The sequence below is a fragment of the Pristis pectinata genome, chromosome 6 (assembly GCF_009764475.1).
Source record: "Pristis pectinata isolate sPriPec2 chromosome 6, sPriPec2.1.pri, whole genome shotgun sequence".
Classification (NCBI taxonomy): domain Eukaryota; kingdom Metazoa; phylum Chordata; class Chondrichthyes; order Rhinopristiformes; family Pristidae; genus Pristis; species Pristis pectinata.
Genome location: NC_067410.1, coordinates 114,525,676 through 114,545,757, shown reverse-complemented (window position 1 = coordinate 114,545,757; position 20,082 = coordinate 114,525,676). Strand labels below are relative to the sequence as shown.

The 20,082-nt window shown below is 51.0% G+C and overlaps 1 protein-coding gene across 1 annotated transcript in view; it reads left to right on the top strand.

Annotated features, from left to right (window-relative positions):
- tprg1 (tumor protein p63 regulated 1) overlaps positions 1-18,005 on the top strand; it is a 31,822-nt gene extending 13,817 nt beyond the window's left edge. The window contains exons 3-5 of the mRNA XM_052017884.1: positions 612-788; positions 11,317-11,470; positions 16,914-18,005. Coding sequence (XP_051873844.1) covers positions 612-788; positions 11,317-11,470; positions 16,914-17,108 — 526 coding nt within the window. The 3' untranslated portion in view covers positions 17,109-18,005. The remainder of the gene's footprint in view (positions 1-611; positions 789-11,316; positions 11,471-16,913) is intronic.
- Positions 18,006-20,082: the final 2,077 nt, after the last annotated feature.

Here is a 20,082-nt window from a genome sequence, read left to right as displayed (position 1 = left end):
AGGTGAAAGAGAATCCCGAGGGTTTCTATAGCTATATTAAGAGCAAAAGGATAGCAAGGGACAAAATTGGTCCTCTTGAAGATCAGCATGGTCATCTATGCATGGAGCCAAAAGAGATGGGGGGATGTTAAATGAATTTTTTTGCATCCAGTGGAAGGTTCCCAGTTCTAACGAATGGTCTCGGACCTGAAGCTTTACCTCTGTCTCTCACTCCACAGATGCTGCCTGACCTGCCGAGTGTTTCTGGCAGTCTCTGTTTTTATTTCAGATTCTGACATCTACAATTTTTTTTAAGAAGCATCTCAACATCTTCATGACCAAGCCGTGGAAGGCTACAGACTCAATGTGGATAAATGGAACCAGTGGCTAGGTACAGCAGGCAGCATGAACGTGGTGGAACATGTTGTATGCCTCCAGGACTGTTATCCTGCTGGAAATGTGAGTTGGTACATCCACTGGGTCCTGTACCCACAGCACCTTCCTGCTGATGTCTCTTGGAGCAGGAGCTCAGATCACCTGTTGCAGTGTGTCGGCCTGTTGCTGTGTCGACCTGTTGCGGTGTGACAGCCTGTGGTGTAGTCCTGTTGTGCTGATGCCTGGCGTTGTTGCAGGGTGGATCACTGGAACAATGAAAAGGAACGCATCGTAATGATCACCGAGAACTCCCTGATCATCTGTAAATACGACTTTGTGATGCTCAGTTTCGAGTCCTGTCGTAAAGTTCCCCTGAACTACATCGACAAGATGTGTTACGGCCAACTCACCTTTCCGGAATACTCCATCAGCAGGTAGGCCTCGTCCTCTCTGCAACCCTCTGATTGGATCTTCCTGAGCTGCCTCTCCAGTCAGTCTCCTCCGTAGTGTAGGGAGAAGGGGAGAGTGTTCACAGAGGACCAGGGCTGATCCCACAGCTAACGGTGCGGTAGAGCGGGCCATGAGGCAGACAGTCCGAGCTGGACGGGGGCACACCAGCTGGGGTATGGGCACTTCAGGTGACCTGGATTGATTTGGGACAATGCCATGAAGGAGGAGTCACAGGTAGACAGGGTGGTGAAGGAGGCGTTCGGCACGCTGGCCTTCCTCAGTCAGGGCATGGAGTACAGAGCTGGGCTGTTTTGTTACGATTGTACAAGATGTCGGTGAGGCCACACCTGGAGTACTGTGTACAGTTCTGGTCATCCAAGATGTCACTAAACGGGGGAGAGTGCAGAGAAGTTTTACGAAGACGTTGCCAGGACTCTGAGCCTGAGTTACAGGGAGAGGTTGCACAGGCTCGGACTTTATTCCTTGGAACGTTGGTGACTGAGGGGTGACCTGATAGAGGTGCATCCATAGGGAGGATGTACACAGTCTTTTTCCCAGGGTTGGGGAATCAGGAAATAGGGGTCATAGGTTCATGGTGTGACAGTACCACAGCTTTTTTTATTTTACAAATGTTTATTTGCTAAAAGCACGACAAGCACATCCTGTCCCCTCCCCTCCCAGGACAGGAGGGGAGGGGATGGGACGGGAGGGGACAGAAGGGGAGGGGATGGGACGGGAGGGGACGGACAGGCTGCTCCTCCACAGGGCCAGGAGCAGATCCTCGTGGGTCACTGCCAGTGTGTTGCAGTGGGATTAAACGGAGGGGCAGGGGAAACTGAGCAAAGATTCAGCAGTGCGAGAGGCAAAGTTGGGCCGGGAAGGTCAGGGAAGGGGTGAGTGTGCCTGGACTGCAGAAGAAACGAAGTCCAAGAAAGTGAAAAAAAGACTTTAAAATGGGAAGGTGAGGAGTTGCGTGGGTGAAAGTGAGGCACTGAGCGACGGGTAGGACTGCGGGACAGAGGCCATTACTGACACTTGGTTTCCAGCAGGATAGGGAGTGGCAGCTGACATTCCTGGTTACCGGGTTACCAGACGGAGTTGATGGGAGGGGGGAGGTGGCAGTGAAGGAAACATACAGCTGTGGGGGGTGGAGTGATCATCATGAGGCTGCCTGGGTGGGACTGAGGAATAGGGGACAGCTGTATCATGGGGGTGGGTTTACAGATGCCCTCCCAAACAGTCGGAGGCAGAGAAGGGGGAAAGGCAGCAAGTTCTGAGAAATGCAAGATGTAATCTGCTTCAAAACAGGGGATTTCCACCTCTGGAACATTAACTGTGACACTACAGAGGAAAGGTTTCCAAAGAAACAAAGTTCTTGAAATTCATTCAGGAGAGTTTTTTTAATCTGTACCTAGCAAGATCAACAAGCGAGATGAGAGCTGACAGTTTGAAGGTGGGAATTTACACACAGTGATCGTAATTCAGTTAGTTACCCGTGTTATGGAACAGGGCAAATGGGGGAAGGGGAATATTATTCGGCTGAGAAAGGATTCTGCGGAAGTGGGCTGCACTTGAAGCTATCTGAAGCTATCAGAGCAGTAGGAGGTGTCTAGAGCAGAGTAGTGAGGATCCTGAACAAAGATGCTTCTCTAAAGAAAAGGTGGGTCCCAGCCACAGACTCCCTCCACTCCCCCCACCACTGCTGGATGTCAAACAGGCAGATCCCAAATGTTTGTTATTTTTCAGGATGGCAGGGCCAGCATTTATTGACTGCCCCTGATGATGAGGGTGAGTTGTATGGTCTTGTGGGGAAGCTGTTCCTGCAGTGATGTTGGGGACGGAGTTCCAGGATTAGACCTGGTGATGAAGGAGCAGTCAGATATTCCCATCAGGATGAAGTGTGACTGGGAGGGGAACCTGCAGGGGCTGGTGCTCCCCTGCGACGGCTGCCCTCGTCTTCCTTGGTGGTGAAGGTTGCAGGTTGGGGAGGTGCTGTTTGAGTAGCTACAGCACACTGTGTAGATGGTACTCACTGCAGCCACTGGAATCAGTGTTCAGCGCGGTAGATGAGGGGCCAATCAATAGGGGTGCTTTGTCCCAGACAGTGTTTCTGGAGAGCTGTTGCAGCTGCAGGGGAAGAGAGTTCCATCACAGTCCTGACTTCCGCCTTGTAGAGAAAGCCTTTGGGGTGTCACCCACCACAGGAGACCCAGCCCCTGACCTGCTTGTACACCCACTGTTTATGTGGCTGGTCCTGTTGAGGTTCGGGTCAGTGGTGACCCACAGGATGGTGAGTGGGCCTCAGTGATGGTGAGGCTGAGAGACCAGGGCTGGTGGGGACTTTCCTCACAGGTCGTACTGCTCACCACCTGATGGTGGTGCTGGTGATCCATGGAGAGGTTGTGTGCCTGATGCTGCCCCCAGGTGGCAGCCTGTGGTTCTGCCACTTCCCACAGCCAGCTGGGACTGACCGGTACAGAGAGCCCTCTCGGTCAGTGCCACCTGTACCCACACCGGGCTCTCTGTACCGGTCAGTGCCACCTGTACACTCTACGCAAAAGATGTATTTCACTGTGTGTTTCCATGTACTTTGACTGATAAAGAGATCACATCTTAGTGTAATGTGTTTGATGGCTAGCATGGACTCAGTGGGCCAAAGGGTCTGCTTCCATACTGGGTGGCTCCAGGACAGGTCAGTGGGGGTTTGGATTGGATTCACCCCTGAACCTTTAAAGCTCATTACTTCAATGCAACGTGGGACCCTGAATGTCCCTGGACAGTGACTGAGCCCCTCCCCTCCCCATTGGACCCTGAGTGTCACTGGGAGTGACTGACCCCCAATACCTCCTCCCCTCCCTTCCTTCCCCAACCCTCCCATCCCCTGCCCTCCCCTCTCCATGGAACCCTGAGTGTCACTGGGAGTGACTGACCCCCGACACCACTTCCCCTCCCTTCCCTTCCCCTCCCCATGGGATCCTGAGTGTCTCTGGGCAGTCACTGACCATCGACCCTCTCCACCTCCCCAATGTCCCCTGCCCCACAGGACCCTGAGAGTCCATCGAACCATGGAACAATACAGCACAATACAGGCAGTGCATTCCATGCCCCAACTACTCCCTGGGCGAAAAACCTCCCTCTTATATCTCCCTTGAACTTCCCACCCATTACTTTAAAGCCATGCCCTCTTGTATCGAGCATTGGTGCCCTGGGAAAGAGGCGCTGGCTGTCCACACTATCTATTCCTCTTAATATTTTGTACACCTCTATCATGTCTCCCCTCATCCTCCTTCTCTCCAAAGAGTAAAGCCCTAGCTCCTTTAGTTTCTCGTCATAATCCATACTTTCTAATCCAGGCAGCATCCTGGTAAATCTCCTCTGCACCCTTTCCAATGCTTCCACATCCTTCCTATAATGAGGTGACCAGAACTGGACACAGTACTACAAGTGTGGTCTAACCAGAGTTTTGTAAAGCTGCATCATTACCTCGTGGCTCTTAAACTCGATCCCACGACTTATGAAAGCTAACATCCCATAAGCTTTCTTAACCACCCTATCCACCTGTGTGGCAACTTTCAGTGATCTGTGGATATGGACCCCCAGATCCCTCTGCTCCTCTACACTGCCCAGAATCCTGCCATTTACCTTGTATTCTGCCTTGGAGTTTGTCCTTCCAAAGTGTTCCACCTCACACTTCTCCGGATTGAACTCCATCTGCCTGGGGAATAACTGACCACCAACCCCCTACACATTCACCCCACCTCCCCTACCTCCCCATGGGACCCTGAGTGTCCCAGGACAGTGATTGAACACCGACCCACTCCACCTCCACCATCCCTCCACTCCCCTCCCCACCTCTCCAATGGCCCCTTCCCCACGGGACCCAGAGTGTCCTGGGGAGTGACTGACCACTGGCCCCCTTCACCTCTGCTCCCCACCAGCTGGTGGGACCATGGACCCCATCTCCCTCTGTACCCATCTAATGGTAGCCTGAGGGCACCCAGCAGTGGCGTCACCTCTGCTGCCCACACCTGCCCCTCCTGTGTGCTTGTTGCCTCTCAGGACCATCACTGGAGAATACAGAGGCTGTGGATACCCATGCCGTGCCTTCCACTGCTCCAACCCTCTCCTCCACCAACCCTACACTGCCCCTGGGCAGCTGCCCCTCACCCACCCTCTCCCTGGTGCTGAGTGAGGGATTTATGTTCACCAGGACACAGACAAACTCACTCCTCGCCTTTGAGAAGGTGCTCATGGGATCAGTTGCACCCACTGGGAGTGTCGGTAGAACTTCCATCCAGCCCATGTTCCCTGGGAGAGCCAATCCCAGCCGGTTCCCCGACAATGCTGGCCGGCTCGCATGGGGGACAGTGTGATTACAGGACAAGGGATCGCTCTGTGTGCTGCCGCCCCTCCCCTCGGCCACCCCTCCCCTCGGCAGCTCCTCCCCTCTCCGCCCCTCCCCTCGGCTCTTGTCCTCAGCACCACGGGTAACCTGCGGCACTCCCTGCGGCACACTCTCTGTGTCACTCCCTGTGCTTTGTCATAGACTTGTAGAGCACTGAAACAGGCCCTTCAGCCCAGCATGTCTGCTGACCACCCTGCCTGTCTGCACTAATTCCACTGGCCTGCATTAATTCCATCTTCCCCCATGCCTTGCTCATTCCATTATTACTGTTCCTGCCTCTACCTCCTCCTCTGGCAGCTCATTGCAGATACCGACTCCTCTGTGTGTGAAACATTTACCCCTCAGATCCCCTTTACACCTGGTCCCTCTCACCTTAAACCTGTACTCTCTGTTTTCTGACTCCCCTACCAGGGAAACAGACACTGCTCTTTAATCTCTCTATACCCCTCATGATTTTATAAACCTCCATAAGGTCACCCCTCAGCCTCCTTCGCTCCAGGGAAAACAGGCCCGGCCTATTAAATCTCTCCTTACAACTCAAACCCTCCAATTCACACAACATCCTTGTGAAACTTTCTGCACCCTCGCGAATTTTATCACAAGTCCGTATGGTGTGATGACCAGAACTGCAGGGAATAGTCCGTGCGGGCTAACCAACAACAGTAACACAATATCCCAACTCTTGCCCTCAGTTCCTTGGCCGATCGGCCGTACCCTTCTTCACCACCCTGTGTTGCCTCTAATACACCGGGCACTTGGTTGATAACGAGGTGTTTAGGAGGCATTTAGACAGACACCTAAATAGACAAGGTGTAGAAGGATGCGGTCCTAATGTGGGCAAATGGGGTTAGTGTAGGTGGCAAAAAGGTCAGCAGGGACGTGATGGGCCAAAGGGCCTGTTTCTGTGTGACATCTTCCCACGTTTGGAAGGTTATGGCGATCTAACCAAAGCTTTTAAAGTGCTGACAGGTTGTGTTGGTGTGTGATACATATCAGCAGGGGCTGCCCAGAAACGGGCACAGCAAACCCACTGAGGTGAAGCCAGCAAGTGTCTCTCAGTTGGTGTGGTGGACACCTGGCTCTGTCTCCCAGAAAGGCCTGTATCAGGGGGTAGTTGGAGATTAAACTGTCTCCAGATTGAGTCCAGAAGTCAATCTGTGCAGAGCTGGGTAAAGGGGTTAAGGTCCAGAACAGCCGAGGTCGGATGGGGTGGGGTGTGGTCAGCAGTGGTGTGGAGGGTGGCGAGAGGATCCCAGCTCGTGATGGGATGGGCTGTGGTCAGCAGTGGTGTGGGGAGTGGAGAGAGGGTCCCAGCTCGTGATGGGTTGGGCTGTGGTCAGCAATGGTGTGGGGAGTGGGAAGAGGCTCCCAGCTCGTGATGGGGTGGTCTGTGGTCAGCAGTGGTGTGGGGAGTGGGGAAGAGGGTCCCAGCTCGGTTAAAGGTCCTGCTGTTCTTGGCAGTGAAGCAGAAGCAGCTGTCTCTGGGAGTGTCTGTGGCCACGGGGAGCGGCACATAGCAGCCTGCTGACACACTGCCAGTTCCTGCTGTTCTCACCGTGCACAGCCATAGTCCTGGGGCCGGGCACTGAGTCAAACGGTCACCTGTGTCACTGCACTGCAGGGTGCTGGGACGGAACGGGGCACCAGAAATCTTCATTCAGTCGGCTGGCGACTGCCCAGGGGGAAGCAGAGTTAACGTTTCAGGTCAATGACATCTCAGTAGAACTCATTCCGACTCTGACGAGAAGGTTTGCCCCTCTCCACAGGTCCTCCATGACCTGCTGAGCACTTCCAGACTCCCAGCTGCAGAAAGTTTCAGGGTGATGAGCCCCCATTAGAAGTGGGAAGGGTTGGATCTCCACCATGGCTTAAAGGCTGCAGGGAAGGGCAGGGCTGGAGAACAGAGGCAATGTCCGTGATAGGGTGGAGAGCACCCCGGGGTGCTGGGGGTGAAGGTGACCCTGCTATCGGCTGGTAGTTGTTCCTGGTGGCAGGACAGGGCTGGGACAACCATTGTCAGTTCTCCTTGTACATAAACAGACACACCCAGCTTTTAATTGGCGAAATTTATGTGTCTGCCTCTTCAACAATCGCACCTCCGTGCCCCAGGCATGATCCCAGTACTGTTTGTGTGTGTGGTGAATGGAAGAGAATCTCAGCAGAGGGCTGGCAGCTCTCTACACCCTCTCCCCCTGCCCTCCCCTCAGCAGCTGGAGCAGCAGTGTGGTCTGTGGGCACAGCTCCCAGTCCACGCTGATCAGTCCCAATCCGCCACACAGTGGAGGGACAGGTTACCAGGGCTCCGCTGCAGGCTAACACACGGGCTTAAAGTTCAGCAGCAACTGTAGAGTACAATGATAGGTCACTAACTCTGTACTAACTCAGTGTAACTGCGCCATGTACTGAATTGACCTGTACGATCGGTGTGCAAGACAAGTTTTTCACTGTACCTCGGTACAAGTGACAATAATAAACCAATACCAATAAATTTGCCCTCGAGTTTTAAGGGTTCAGGAATGATCTAATTCAGGAGTTTAAAATGATGCTAGTTCGCCAACAGCAGCAGTCTATCACACTCTACCCTTACACCATGTAATAGCCTACCCAGTCCAGGTGAAGGGTCTCGACTTGAAACGTCGACTGTTTATTTCCCTCCACAGATGCTGCCTGACCCACTGAGTTCCTCCAGCACTTTGTGTGTGTGGCTGCAGCCTATTCCCAGCCTGGTGGTGTGTGAGCAGTAGAGGGAGGGGTTCAGCAGCCACACCACCCTTTGCCCTGGGGCACTGCAGTGTGACACGTGCTGGGAGGTGAAGGGCAGGGCCTTATTCTGCCTCAGGAAGGGCTGAGATCAGACTTCACTTCACTCACTGAACTCTGTTTTCACTGAAGCTGTCAATCATTTTAAGTGATGTAACATCAGCAATTTCTGTCAGTGGGTCCTCACCCCAGTGACACAGGGTGAGTCCCCCTCCATCACAAGATCTGAGGCAGACAGGGAATGGCATTAGCTGATCTGGGCTTATTCTACATCTCTGAGCACTTTCTCTCTCTCTGTCTCCAGTCTTGTTTTTCTGTCTGACTCCATGACTATTGTGGTCTCTCTGACTGTTTCCCTTCCCTCCATTTACCCAGTCTCAATCAGTCACAATCTCTGTCCAACCACCTCTCTGCTTCTCCATCCCAGCTTCTCCAGTCTATCCCGGCAGCCAAAATTCCTGAAACATTCCCAGTAAATCTCCTCCCCATTGACCCCAGGAGCTTCACACCCAGAGCAGGTGCTGGGAATCTGAAACAAAAACAGAAAATGCTGGAAGTATTCAGCAGGTCAGGCAGCGTCTGTGGAGAGAGAAACAGGTTAATGTTAACCCAATGACCTGAAACTTTTCTGGATTCTGCAGTTTTTTTGCTTTATGGTTATTGTGACAAAGAATAGTCATCTGATGAAAAGGCATTGCTCCTGATCTCCCATCCAATAGAGGAAAGGAGGCATATTTACAAAGGTCATTAAATTCTAGATATTTGTCTCTCATTCAGTCACCTTTGTATTTACACCATGTTGCACCATCAGTCATAGTCAGAAATTGCTTTGTGCAGAGCAGGGGTGTGTAGGTTTCCATGGTAACTTGTAAGAGATTGAAATGACTGGGTACTGAAGTGATGAAGAGTTCCTGTGCCCCGTACTCTGGGTGTGTAAAGTCCTCACTCCCCCAAGGGAATGATCTCCCATCTGGGCTTCCTCAGGCTGGTGGTTCCTGAATCCCAGGACAGGTGACTGGATCCCTCGGGCCGTGAAGGGGAGAAATGTCTTCTCTCTGAAGTCCTTGGAATCCTCTCCCCTACTGGCCCTGGTAGTTCAGGGCCTGGGTATGTTCAAGGCAGAGACACAGGAGATTCTGCAGATGCTGGAATCTGGAGCAATGCTGGAGGAACTCAGCAGGTCAGGCAGCATCTATGGAGGGAAATAAACAGTCAACACTTTGGGTCGAGATCATGAAATGTCTTGACCCGAAACATTGACTTTATATCTCTCCATAGATGCTGTCTGACCTGATGAGTTGCTCCAGCGCTGTGTGTATGTTCGAGGCAAACTGGTTAGGTTCTACATGGCTTGGATCAGAACAAAACAGAACGAACAAATATATTCTCAACATGTAGGTGTCACTCTGAAGGTCAGCGTTCATCGCCTGCCCCTGGATGGTACCTTGGAGCTGCTGGCTCGCCATTGGTTTGGGCAGAGTGAGGAGAGTGAAGAACAAAGCGGGGCTCATTCTGACTGGGCAGCTGTCTGAGGCCAGTGGTGCCCTGGGCTGCTGTTGCGCCTAACTGTGTGAGTGTCAGTGAAGCTGTTCATTGAGTCAAGTCTGAGTCACTGGTTTACAGAACTCTTGTGAAAGGAATGGTTTAGTAGCAAGCTGAGACCCATTCAGCAACAGCTTTGTGAAAGAGCCTTTCACTTCTGGTAAATGTTTACAAAACATTCCACTCAGCCTTGTGTTGGAGATCAGTGAGTGAATTTACCCTGAAGTTACAGGCTCGTCGACCGGCACTGCTCATCCGCTCAGGAGCAATTGACATGTCAGGTTAGATTTGATTCAAGTCCATTTAGGAACGAGCACCACTTCCTTCTGCAAGGGGATAGCAGGCTGTCCTGGAGAGTAAGACCCCCACCCTGAGTACATCACACAATCCTCAGATGTCCCCAGATTCTCCACGGATGCTGCCTGGCCTGCTGAGTTCCTCCAGCATAGTGCTTTTCCCCTCCTCTCACACCCCACCCCCTGCATCTGATCCACCAGTCCCCTCCTGTCCCACCTCCTCCTCTGGCTCTGTCCCTCCGTCTGGCTGGTATCCCACCGGTCAATTGAAGGGAAGGGGTTTTTCCTGGCACTCTGCTCATCCTTAACTCCTGCCAGCAGAGCCCTGCTCACTCAGTGTGTGGGGTAACGTGTTCATTATACTACCCCTGCCCCACACCAGAACTGAATCCCTACAGCATGGACAGCCTTTGGACCTCTACCACAGGTGGCTGTGCTGCCCTGTCACTTGAGTTCATTCAGGACAGAGATCGATGGATTCTGAGGTATTGGGCGGGGGGTGGGTGGGAACTGCTGGACATGGGCTGAGAACTAGAAATGGATCAGTTCTGGTGGGTTGGGCAGAGGGGGAATTTCATGCGGTCTGATGTTAGAGCACAGAACAGTACAGGAACAGGCCCTTCGGTCCACAACGTCTGAACCCAACAATGCCAAATGAAACTAATTCTCTTCTGCCTGCACGTGATCCATACCCCTCCATTACCTGCTTGTTCATGTCTGACAACCTCTTAAACACCACTATCGGATCTGCCTCCACCCCCACCCCTGGCAGCCCGTTCCAGGCACCCACCACTCTGTTCAAAAAAACCTGCCCCGCACATCTCCTTTAAACTTTCCCCTCTCACCTTAAATGCAGGTCCTCTAGTATTTGACATTTCTACCCTGAGAAAAGACTGACCATCTACCCTATCATACGTATTATAATTTTATAAACCTCCATCAGGTCTCCCCTCAGCCCCCGATGCTCCAGAGAAAACAACCCGTTTGTCCAACCTCTCCTTATAGCTCATACTCACTAACCCAGACAGCGTCCTGGTGAACCTCCTCTGCACCCTCTCCAAAGCCTCCACATCCTTCTGCACACAATACTCCCAAGTGTGGTCTAACCAAAGTTTCATACAGCTGCGATGTGACTTCCTTACTCTTATATGCAATGCCCCAACCAATGAAGGCAAGTGTGCCATACACCTTCTTTACCACCCTATCCACTTGTGTTGCCACTTTCAGGGAGCTATGGGCTTAGACCCCAAGATCCCTCTGTACATCATTGCTGTTAAGGGTCCTGCCGTTAACTGTACACTTTTCCCCTTACACGTGACCTCCCAGAGCGCAACACCTCACACTTGCTGGGATAAAGCTCCGTCTGCCATGTCTCTGCCCATATCTGCAGCTGATCTATATCCTGCTGTATCACAGCCCAGTGCCACCAGGCTGACACCCCTCATCCCCTTTGCCGTGACCCCTGCAGATCTGGCATTCAGCCTTTGGCTCTGCTGTTGTTTTCTACAGGAAAGAAGCTCATGGGCTGCGTATTCACTGGGACAAACTGCGTGAGGCTTCCTTCTTCTCCCGCTGGAATCCCTGGAGCAACGAGATTCCATACACAACCTTCATTGAGCACCCGGTGAAAGGAGCCAACGAGATGTTCACCAGCATCTGCCAGGTAGTGGTGGGGTCAGGCAGGGAGGGAGAGGGGTCGTTAGTTGAGCTCTTGCCAGGGTGGTACTGAGCCCCACAGCCCAAAAGTATCTCACTGTCTCCCGTCACAGCCAGTCACCCAGTGTTTGAAGAAGACTCCTCAGGGTTGTTGGGTGAGGGGTGGACAGGACAGAGGGCATCTCTCTGATGGGGAGCAGAATCCATATGGTTAGAGCTACAAAGTAAAGTGGGATCATCACGCCACCTCATGAGATGCTACCCTCAGCTGCCCACTGAACCCCAATGTTCCCCGAGATTTCCGCTGGCCTCTCCCACACCATCGGGAAAGGCCCTTTGGGGCTCTCTCCCCCCACTCTCCTCTCCTATCTCGGACCAGAAGAGAAAGATTCTTCAATTCATTTTCTGGATGTGGGTGTCAGCAGTACGGCCACATTGCTGTTATTACTGCCCTCCCCTTATTGCCTTGACAGGGTGAAGGAGCTGTTACACATACCTGAATGTGACGTTGCAGATTTCTGCCCTCATGCCTTCCCCAACTGCCCAGGTTGGGGACTACAAAACTCACAGATGTTGTGGCCTGATGAACGTTTCCAGCATTCCCGTTTTATAACTAGTTCATTTATGCCCTGTCGTGTTTTAGATAGACCCTTTAAATGTGCGACACCTCTGTGTGTACTTCCTTTCACCATACGTTTCTCTACACTGGACTTCACCCACCTGATCAGTGAGCCTTTTCCCAGTTAAACACATTCCATGTTTTGTTCAGCTGAGGGTCTTAAGCAACAGAACCTGGTTAACAGTGTATAAAATGGCAGGAGTCTTCCTGGCCCAGTGTGTATGATGAATCACAAAGTTTGCAGGCAAGTGGTTAAGAAGGCAAGCAATGTGTTGGCCTTCATTGCGAAGGGGTTGGAGTGAGAACAGGGAAGTTGTGTTCCAGTTGTACGGGGTGTTGTTGAGACCACACCTGGGGTACTCACAGGTACCGTTCCCTTAGCTAGAAGAATATGATAACATTGGAGGCAGTCCACAGGAGATTCACCAGGGTCATTCCTGGGATATGAGGGTTGTTCTATCAAGAGAAGCTGGACGGTTTGGGTCTGTACTCCTTGGAATTCAGAAGAATGAGGGGTGACCTTATTTAAACATACAAGATCCTAAAGGTGCTTGATCAGGGTAGATGTTGGGATGCTTTCACCGGAAACACCAGAGAACTGGAGCCATAAACAACCTGCTGGAGGAGCTCAGCGGTTGAGCAGCAGCTGTGGGGAGAGAGGAAATGTTGCTCAGCTGTTTTCACTAGTGGGAGAGTCATGACCAAGAGGACAAACTACAAAATAAGGGGTGGTCAGTTCAACCCGAGGTGTAGAGAAATTTCTTCTGAGGGGGATGAATCTCTGGGATTCTCTTCCCCCAGAGGGTGTGGAGGCAGGACCGTTAGATATACTTACGGCCGAGATCGATGAATATTTGACTGAACGAGGAAGGCGTTTGGCACGCTGGCCTTCTTCAGTCAGGGCATGGAGTATAGAGTTGGACCAATATATTGCAGTTGTACAAGACGCTGGTGTGATCGCCCTGACAGTTTTGGTCGCCCCGTTATAAGAAAGAGGTCATTAAACTGGAAAGAGTGCAGAGAAAATTTCTGAGGATGTTGCCAGGACTCGAGGGCCTGAGTTATAGGGACAGGCTGGAGAGGCTAGGTCTCAGTCCTGGGAATATGAGACTGAGTGGTGACCTTATAGAGGTGAATAAAATCATGAGGGGTATAGATAGTGTGGGGAATGGGAATTAAAAACTAGAGGGCACAGGTTTAAAGGGGAGAGATTTAAAGGGGACCTGAGGGGCAATATCTTCATGCAGAGGGTGGTGGGTGTGTGGAATGAGCTGCGGGGGGGGGAGGGGGGGGGTGGTTGGGGGGGCGGAGGGGTGGAGCGTGGTGGTGGTTAAAAATATCTACATTCAAAAGACACTTGGATAAATACATGGTTAGCAGGGGTTTAGAGGGATACAGGCCAAATGCAGGTAAATAGGACTAGCTGGGTGGGCACCATGGTCGGTGTGGACTGGTTGAGCTGAAGGGCCTGTTTCCATGCTGCAAGACTCCATGACTGTTTGAATTGAGGGCTCTGGGGAACGGTCAAAGAGGGGTTGAGGTGAGCATAGATATTGAATGGTGGGCCAGGTGGCCGACTCCTGCTCCTGTGTTCTTGTGTTCCAGTGTGTTCCGTACACACTTGGCCAACAGCAAGTGATGCAAGCTGTTGTCTCAGCCACAGCCAAACCTTTCTGAGAATTCTTCAGCAGTTAGTCACTGCTGGTTCCCACAGTTTAAACCTGCACTCTCAATTCCACCTTAGGCAAATAAACTTTAATGAAATTACGATGCACAATCACTGCCTAATGTCTTTATTGGCATAGAGTCACTGAACTGGATTTTGTTCTCACAGTATTTAAATGAACTGGCTCACTTTTCTTCAGCTCTGGCAATGCCTGGAGCTGGAGGTGTTTTTAACAAAACATCTGTAAATTGCTAAACCTCACCATGTGATTAGATTACAATTAGACACAATTACACCTCAGTCTAAGTGCAGCCATCAGGGAGATTGGTTAGTGAAAACACTGCTCAGGCTGGAAATCTGAAACAAAAACAGAACCACTCAAACATTCAGCAGGTCGGGCAGCATCTGTGGAGAGAGAAGCAGACAACCATTCAGGTCTGAGACCCTTCAGCAGAAGTGGGAAAGAGAGAAAACCGATTAGTTTTCAGTCAGAGAGAGGGTGGGGAGGGAGAGAGGGTGGGGAGGGAGAGAGGGTGGGGAGGGAGAGAGGGTGGGGAGGGAGAGAATAGGAGAGGTTGGATGGGCTGGACTTTCCTTGGAGTGGAGCGGGGGTGGGGGGGAAGGGGGAGGAGAGTGGGGGGAGGGATCTGACAGGGGTATACAAAATACTAATCTTAACCGTAGGGGGCATAGATAGGGTAGAGAGCAAGCAGCTTCCTCCCACAGCAGAGATGTCCAAGACCAGAGGGCAGAGGTTCAGACTAAAGGATCTGAGGAACATTGGCATCTTGGAACACACTGCCTGGGGTTTGGAGGCAGACACCCTCACATCATTGAAAACATGGTTAGGTGAGCACTGGAAGGCTGGTCAATGGGATCAGTATAGATATGTACCTGATGCCCAGCATGGACAGGGTGGGCCAAAGGGCCTGTTCTGTGCATCATGCTCCTGAAGCCACTTTCCTGAACAAAGAAATATCCTATCAGTATCCCGAAATCCTTTGATCTGTGTTGAACACAATCAGAACCCCATAGCCCCTCATGCAGAGATTCTCCACTCCCTGGGTGAAGTGAACCTGTCAGTCACTGTGAGAGGCCGTGTCACATCAGGGTCTGAGACATTCTGTGTGGGCAGGCTCAGACCAAGCTGTCAGTCACTGGGAGAGCCCATGTCACATCAGGGTCTGAGACATTCTCTGTGTGGGCAGGCTCAGACCATCCCAGCCAAGGCACAGGTCATTCAGCTCAACCAGTCCACACTGGCCAGTGGGCACCCATCTGCATTAACCAAACTGCTCAGCACTAGGTTCACAGCCCTTGATGCCCAAACAATTCAAGTGCTCGTCCAGACACTTTTTAAATGCTGTCTGACCCAGCTTCAGCCACTCTCTCAGGCAGTGTGTTCCAGGTGCATTCTGCTCTCTGGGTGAAACTCCCCTTCAAATCCCCTCAATCTCTTTGCCCTCACCCTAAACCAATGTCCTCTACTTTTCTTTGATAAGGGGAAACATTTCCTGCAGTCTACTCCTTATCATTTTATATATGTCAACCTTGTCGCCACTTAACCCCCTCCGCCCCAGGGAGAACAGACCCAGCCTCTCTAGTCTCTAACTGAACAGCTCCATCCCAGGCACCACCCTGGGGAATTTCCTCTGCATCCTCTCCACCACTGTCACATTCTTCCTATAACGTGGTGACCAGAACTGCACGCAGTACTCCAGATGAAGTCTAACTAAGGTTTTATGAAGTTGGAGCATAACCTCCCTACTTCTGTATTCAGTGCCCCAAGCCTACCATCATGGTGTATGTCCCAGCCTCATTAGTGCTCCCAAAATGCATCACCTCACATTTGCCTGGATTAAACTCCATCTGCCATTTCTCAGCCCTGTCACCCTCATATTGATATCTCCCTGCTACCTAAGACCACCCTCCACACTGTCAACAACTCCACTGATCTTCATGTCATCTGTAAACTTACTGATCATACCTGCCACATCCAAGCATTCATGTATATAACAAACAGCAAGGGCTCCAGCACCGACCCTTGTGGGACACCACTAGCCACAGGCACCCAATTGCAAAAACAGCCATCACCCTGTGTCTCCTGTTTAGGGAGAATGGGATCCAAGGCAAGTTGGCAAACTAGATCCAATTTACAAACTTGCCCTGGATCCCATGGGCCCCACCTGACCTTTTGAACCAAGTGTCCTATGTGGGACCTTGTAGAAGACCTTAAAGTCCACGTAAATCACACCTACTGCCCTGCCCTCATTGATACATTTTGTTACCTCAAGGAATTCAATCAAATTGGTCAGACAGGATCTGCCCCTGACAGAGCCTTTCCAAGTGATCATTAATTCTGTCCCACAAAATTGTTTCCAGCATCTTCCCTGCCACCGATGTCTACAGCTACAGTTACCAGGCTTCTCCCTGCTGCCTGCCTCATAAAGCGGGACCACATTTGCTGTCCTCCAGTCAACTGCTACCTCACGTGTCCAGCAAAGACTTAAAAATCTCAGCCAGAGCCCCACCAATCTCTTCCCTTGCCTCCCACAGTGGCCTGGGACAAATCTCACCCAACCCTCGGATTTATCCACCTTTAAGCCCACTGTCTATGGATGGAGACCCACACTAGACTCTCACCTACCCCTTCACTGAATTCTCCAACTACAAAGTCTGTTTCTGTGGTGAATGCCAATGGAAGGATTCATTCCTACCTTCTAGCTCCACACAGATTGCCCTTGTTGTTGCATTTCTTCAAGCAGCTTTGAGCACACCCTTCACCCATTTCTCCTATCCCCAAGAGGAGGAGGGGAGATTTAATTAGAGCATATAAAACTGTGGAGGGCCTTGTCAGAGTAAATCAGAAGGACCTTTTCCCTTTGCAGAGGGTCACAAATCAGGGCAAATCAGGGGTAGTTGTGAAATCAGTGCTTGAAAGGTTGAGAGAAGCAGAGGCCACCCTCACATTCACACAGTACAGGAGGTAAACTCCAAGAGCAGTGACCTGCAGGGCTGTGGACCCGTTATGGGGAGGTGGGGTTAGGCTGGGGGGCTACCAGCATGGACATGACGTGTTGTTCTGATTCCATGAAGTAACCTGTCCGGATTCCTTTACCGACACACTTACTCCCACTCTGATCTGATCTTATTCTTTCTCTACAGCTCGAAAACTTTAAAGACCAGCTAGCTCGAGCTGTCCAGAGAGCCTATGAAGTGGAGCCAGTTCCCGGCAGAGCCAATGGGCTGATTATATTGGATCGTCCAATCCCCATTGAGACGTACATTGGGGTCATCTCTCTCATTAGCAATCAAAACAAGCTTGGCTATTCGCTAGCTCGGGGCTCGGTGGGGTTCTAGTATTGCTGCACCGTGTCCACACACCGCACCGCTTCCACACCGCACCGCTTCCACACCCTGCACCTGATGCTGGGTTCTCCTGCAAGCACCTGTTCTCTATCTGCACTGCAATCAGTTCATTGCCGTTCTAGAATCAGCTGTCACAGACCTGGATCAACTGGCAGAGTGACAAACTTCATCAAAGCAACTTGTTCAATTGAATTGTGTTAAAACCCTGGTGTCCAAACTGCAGGCAATTGTAGACCATAGACCATCCACAGCAGAGCCACAACATGGGCATGCTCTTGTGGTTAGATATTGCTGGTGGTCTTGTCCCTGGGTGTATCCATAGGCTCTCCCTATGATTCTGCCACTGGTTGGGAGGGGTCTTTGCCCACCAGGACTACATGCTGGGACCTTCCAGGGGCACACCCTACATCACCAACTGGTCTCTGCGCAGCCCCAGCCAACCTCACCTTGGGGTGCACCCTCACTGGCTGAGGTAGTACACATACCCTTCCACACATCAATGTGGATCAAACGCAGAGAGAGAGACAGACCCAAACAAACCAGCACCACAGCACACTGTTCCTCAGTGACAGACGTACAGCACAGGTTCTTCAAAACAGAACAAGAAACACACCCCCTTCACTGCCAAGTAACTCTGCAGATGGAGCCAGATGTCTTCTTCAGTTCATTCCTGGGGACAATATGACACCAGAGTAATCACCTCACAGGCTGTTAAAGCCCAACACATTAGTGGGGTCCCTTGAAGGGGTTTGCTGATTGGGTCGTCGCATGATTGCCTCCTCTGATGTGTGTGATTGATGAGAGTCTATAACTTATTGACATTGATATGGCGTACAGGACAAATCTGTGTAACTCTGTATGCTGGTCAAATAAAGCAGGGTTCTGCCATCCTGTCTCTGCTTCACTTTGTCATAGGTACTGAGGCTCCATAACTTTACTCAGGACACAAACTAGTGTTCAACTTAGAACGTAGAACACTACAGCACAGTACAGGCCCTTCGACCCACAATGTTGTGCCGACATTTTATCCTGCTCTAATATCTGTCTAACCCTTCCCTCCCACATAACCCCCTATTTTTCCATCATTCATGTGCTGATCTAAGAGTCTCTTGAAAGTCCCTAATGTAAAGCCCCCACCACCTCTGCCATCAGTGCATTCCATGTACCCATCACTCTGTGTAAAAAAAACCTTACCTCTGACATTCTCCCTTATACCTTCCTCCAATCACCTTAAAATTATGCCCCCTCGTGTTAGCAATTTTTGCCCTGGGAAAAAGGCTCTGGCTGTCCACTCGATCTATGCCTCATCATCTTGTACACCTCTATCAGGTCACCTCTCATCCTCCTCCTCTCCAGAGAAAAGCCCTAGCTTGCTCAACCTATAAGACATGCTCTCCAATCCAAGCAGCATCCTGGTAAATCTCCTCTGCACCCTCTCTAAAGCTTCCACATCATATAATAACTGAACACAATATTCCAAGTGTGGTCTAACCAGAGTTCTATAGAGCTGCAACATTAACTTGCAGTTCTTGAACTCAATACCCTGACTGATGAAGGCCAACACACCATACGCCTTCTTAACAACCCTACCAACCTGCGCGGCAACCTTGAAGGATCTATGGACATGGACCACAAGATCCCTCTGTTCCTCCACACTGCTAAGAGTCCTGCCATTAACCCTGGATTCTGCCTTCAAATTCGATCTCCCAAAGTGTATCACTTCACACTTTTCTGGGTTGAACTCCATCTGCCACTTCTCAGCCCAGCTCTGCATCCTATCAATGTCCTGTTGTAACCTACAGCGACCTTCTGCACTATCCACAACACCACCAACCTTCGTGTCATCTGCAAACTTACTAACCCACCCTTCCACATCCTCATCCAAGTCATTTATAAAAATCACAAAGAGCAGGGGTCTCAGAAAAGATCACTGTGGAACACCACTGGCCACCGACCTCCAGGCAGAATACGCTCCATCTACCACCACCCTCTGCCTTCTATGGGTGAGCCAATTCTGAAGCCACACAGCCAAGTTTCCCTGGATCCCATGCCTCCTGACCTTCTGAATGAGCCTTCCATGAGGAACCTTATCAAACACCTTACTAAAATCCATGTACACCACATCCACTGCTCTACCTTCATCAACATGCATTGTCACATCCTCAAAGAATTCAATGAGGCTCGTGAGGCACGACCTGCCCCTCACAAAGCCACGCTGACTGTCCCTGATCAGCCTAAGCTCCAAATGCCCATACATCCTGTCTGTAAAAATCTTCTCCAGTAATTTGCCCACCACTGAAGTGAGACTCACTCTCTGTAATTCCCAGGGTTATCCCTACTCCCTTTCTTGAAAGAAGGAACTACATTTTCCACCCTCCAATCATCTGGCACTACTCGTGTCCAGTGAGGATGCAAAGATCGCCATTAGTGCATCAATAGTGCCGCTGGAGAGGCTCACTGAGCAGAAAAGCACCAATTATTGTGTCATCAGCAAACTTACTAATTAGTCCACTTACATCCTCATCCAAGTCATTTACATCCATGACAAACAGAGGTCCCAGCACTGGTCCCTGTGACACACCACTGGTCACAGACTTCCAGTCAGACAAACACCCCTCCACTCTGCCTCTATCACCAAGACAAGTTTGGATTCAAAAGTACTGGAAGAGTTTTCAAAGCAGCAAGATGGGGACAAAACATTGATAAAGGCAGAGCAGATAGAACACAGGAGCAAAAGAGGAAGCAACATCAGGTGACACATTGGTGCAGTGAGTAGAGACGATGACCTTGGGTGTTGTCTGTGTGGAGTTTGCACATTTTCCCTGTGGTCTCATGGGTTCTCCTCGATTCTACCAGTCACTTACACTCTGGGGATAATTTACAGCAGCCAATTAACCCACTAACCTGCACGTCTTTGGGATGTGGGAGGAAACGGGAGAACCTGGAGGAAACTCGCACAGTCACA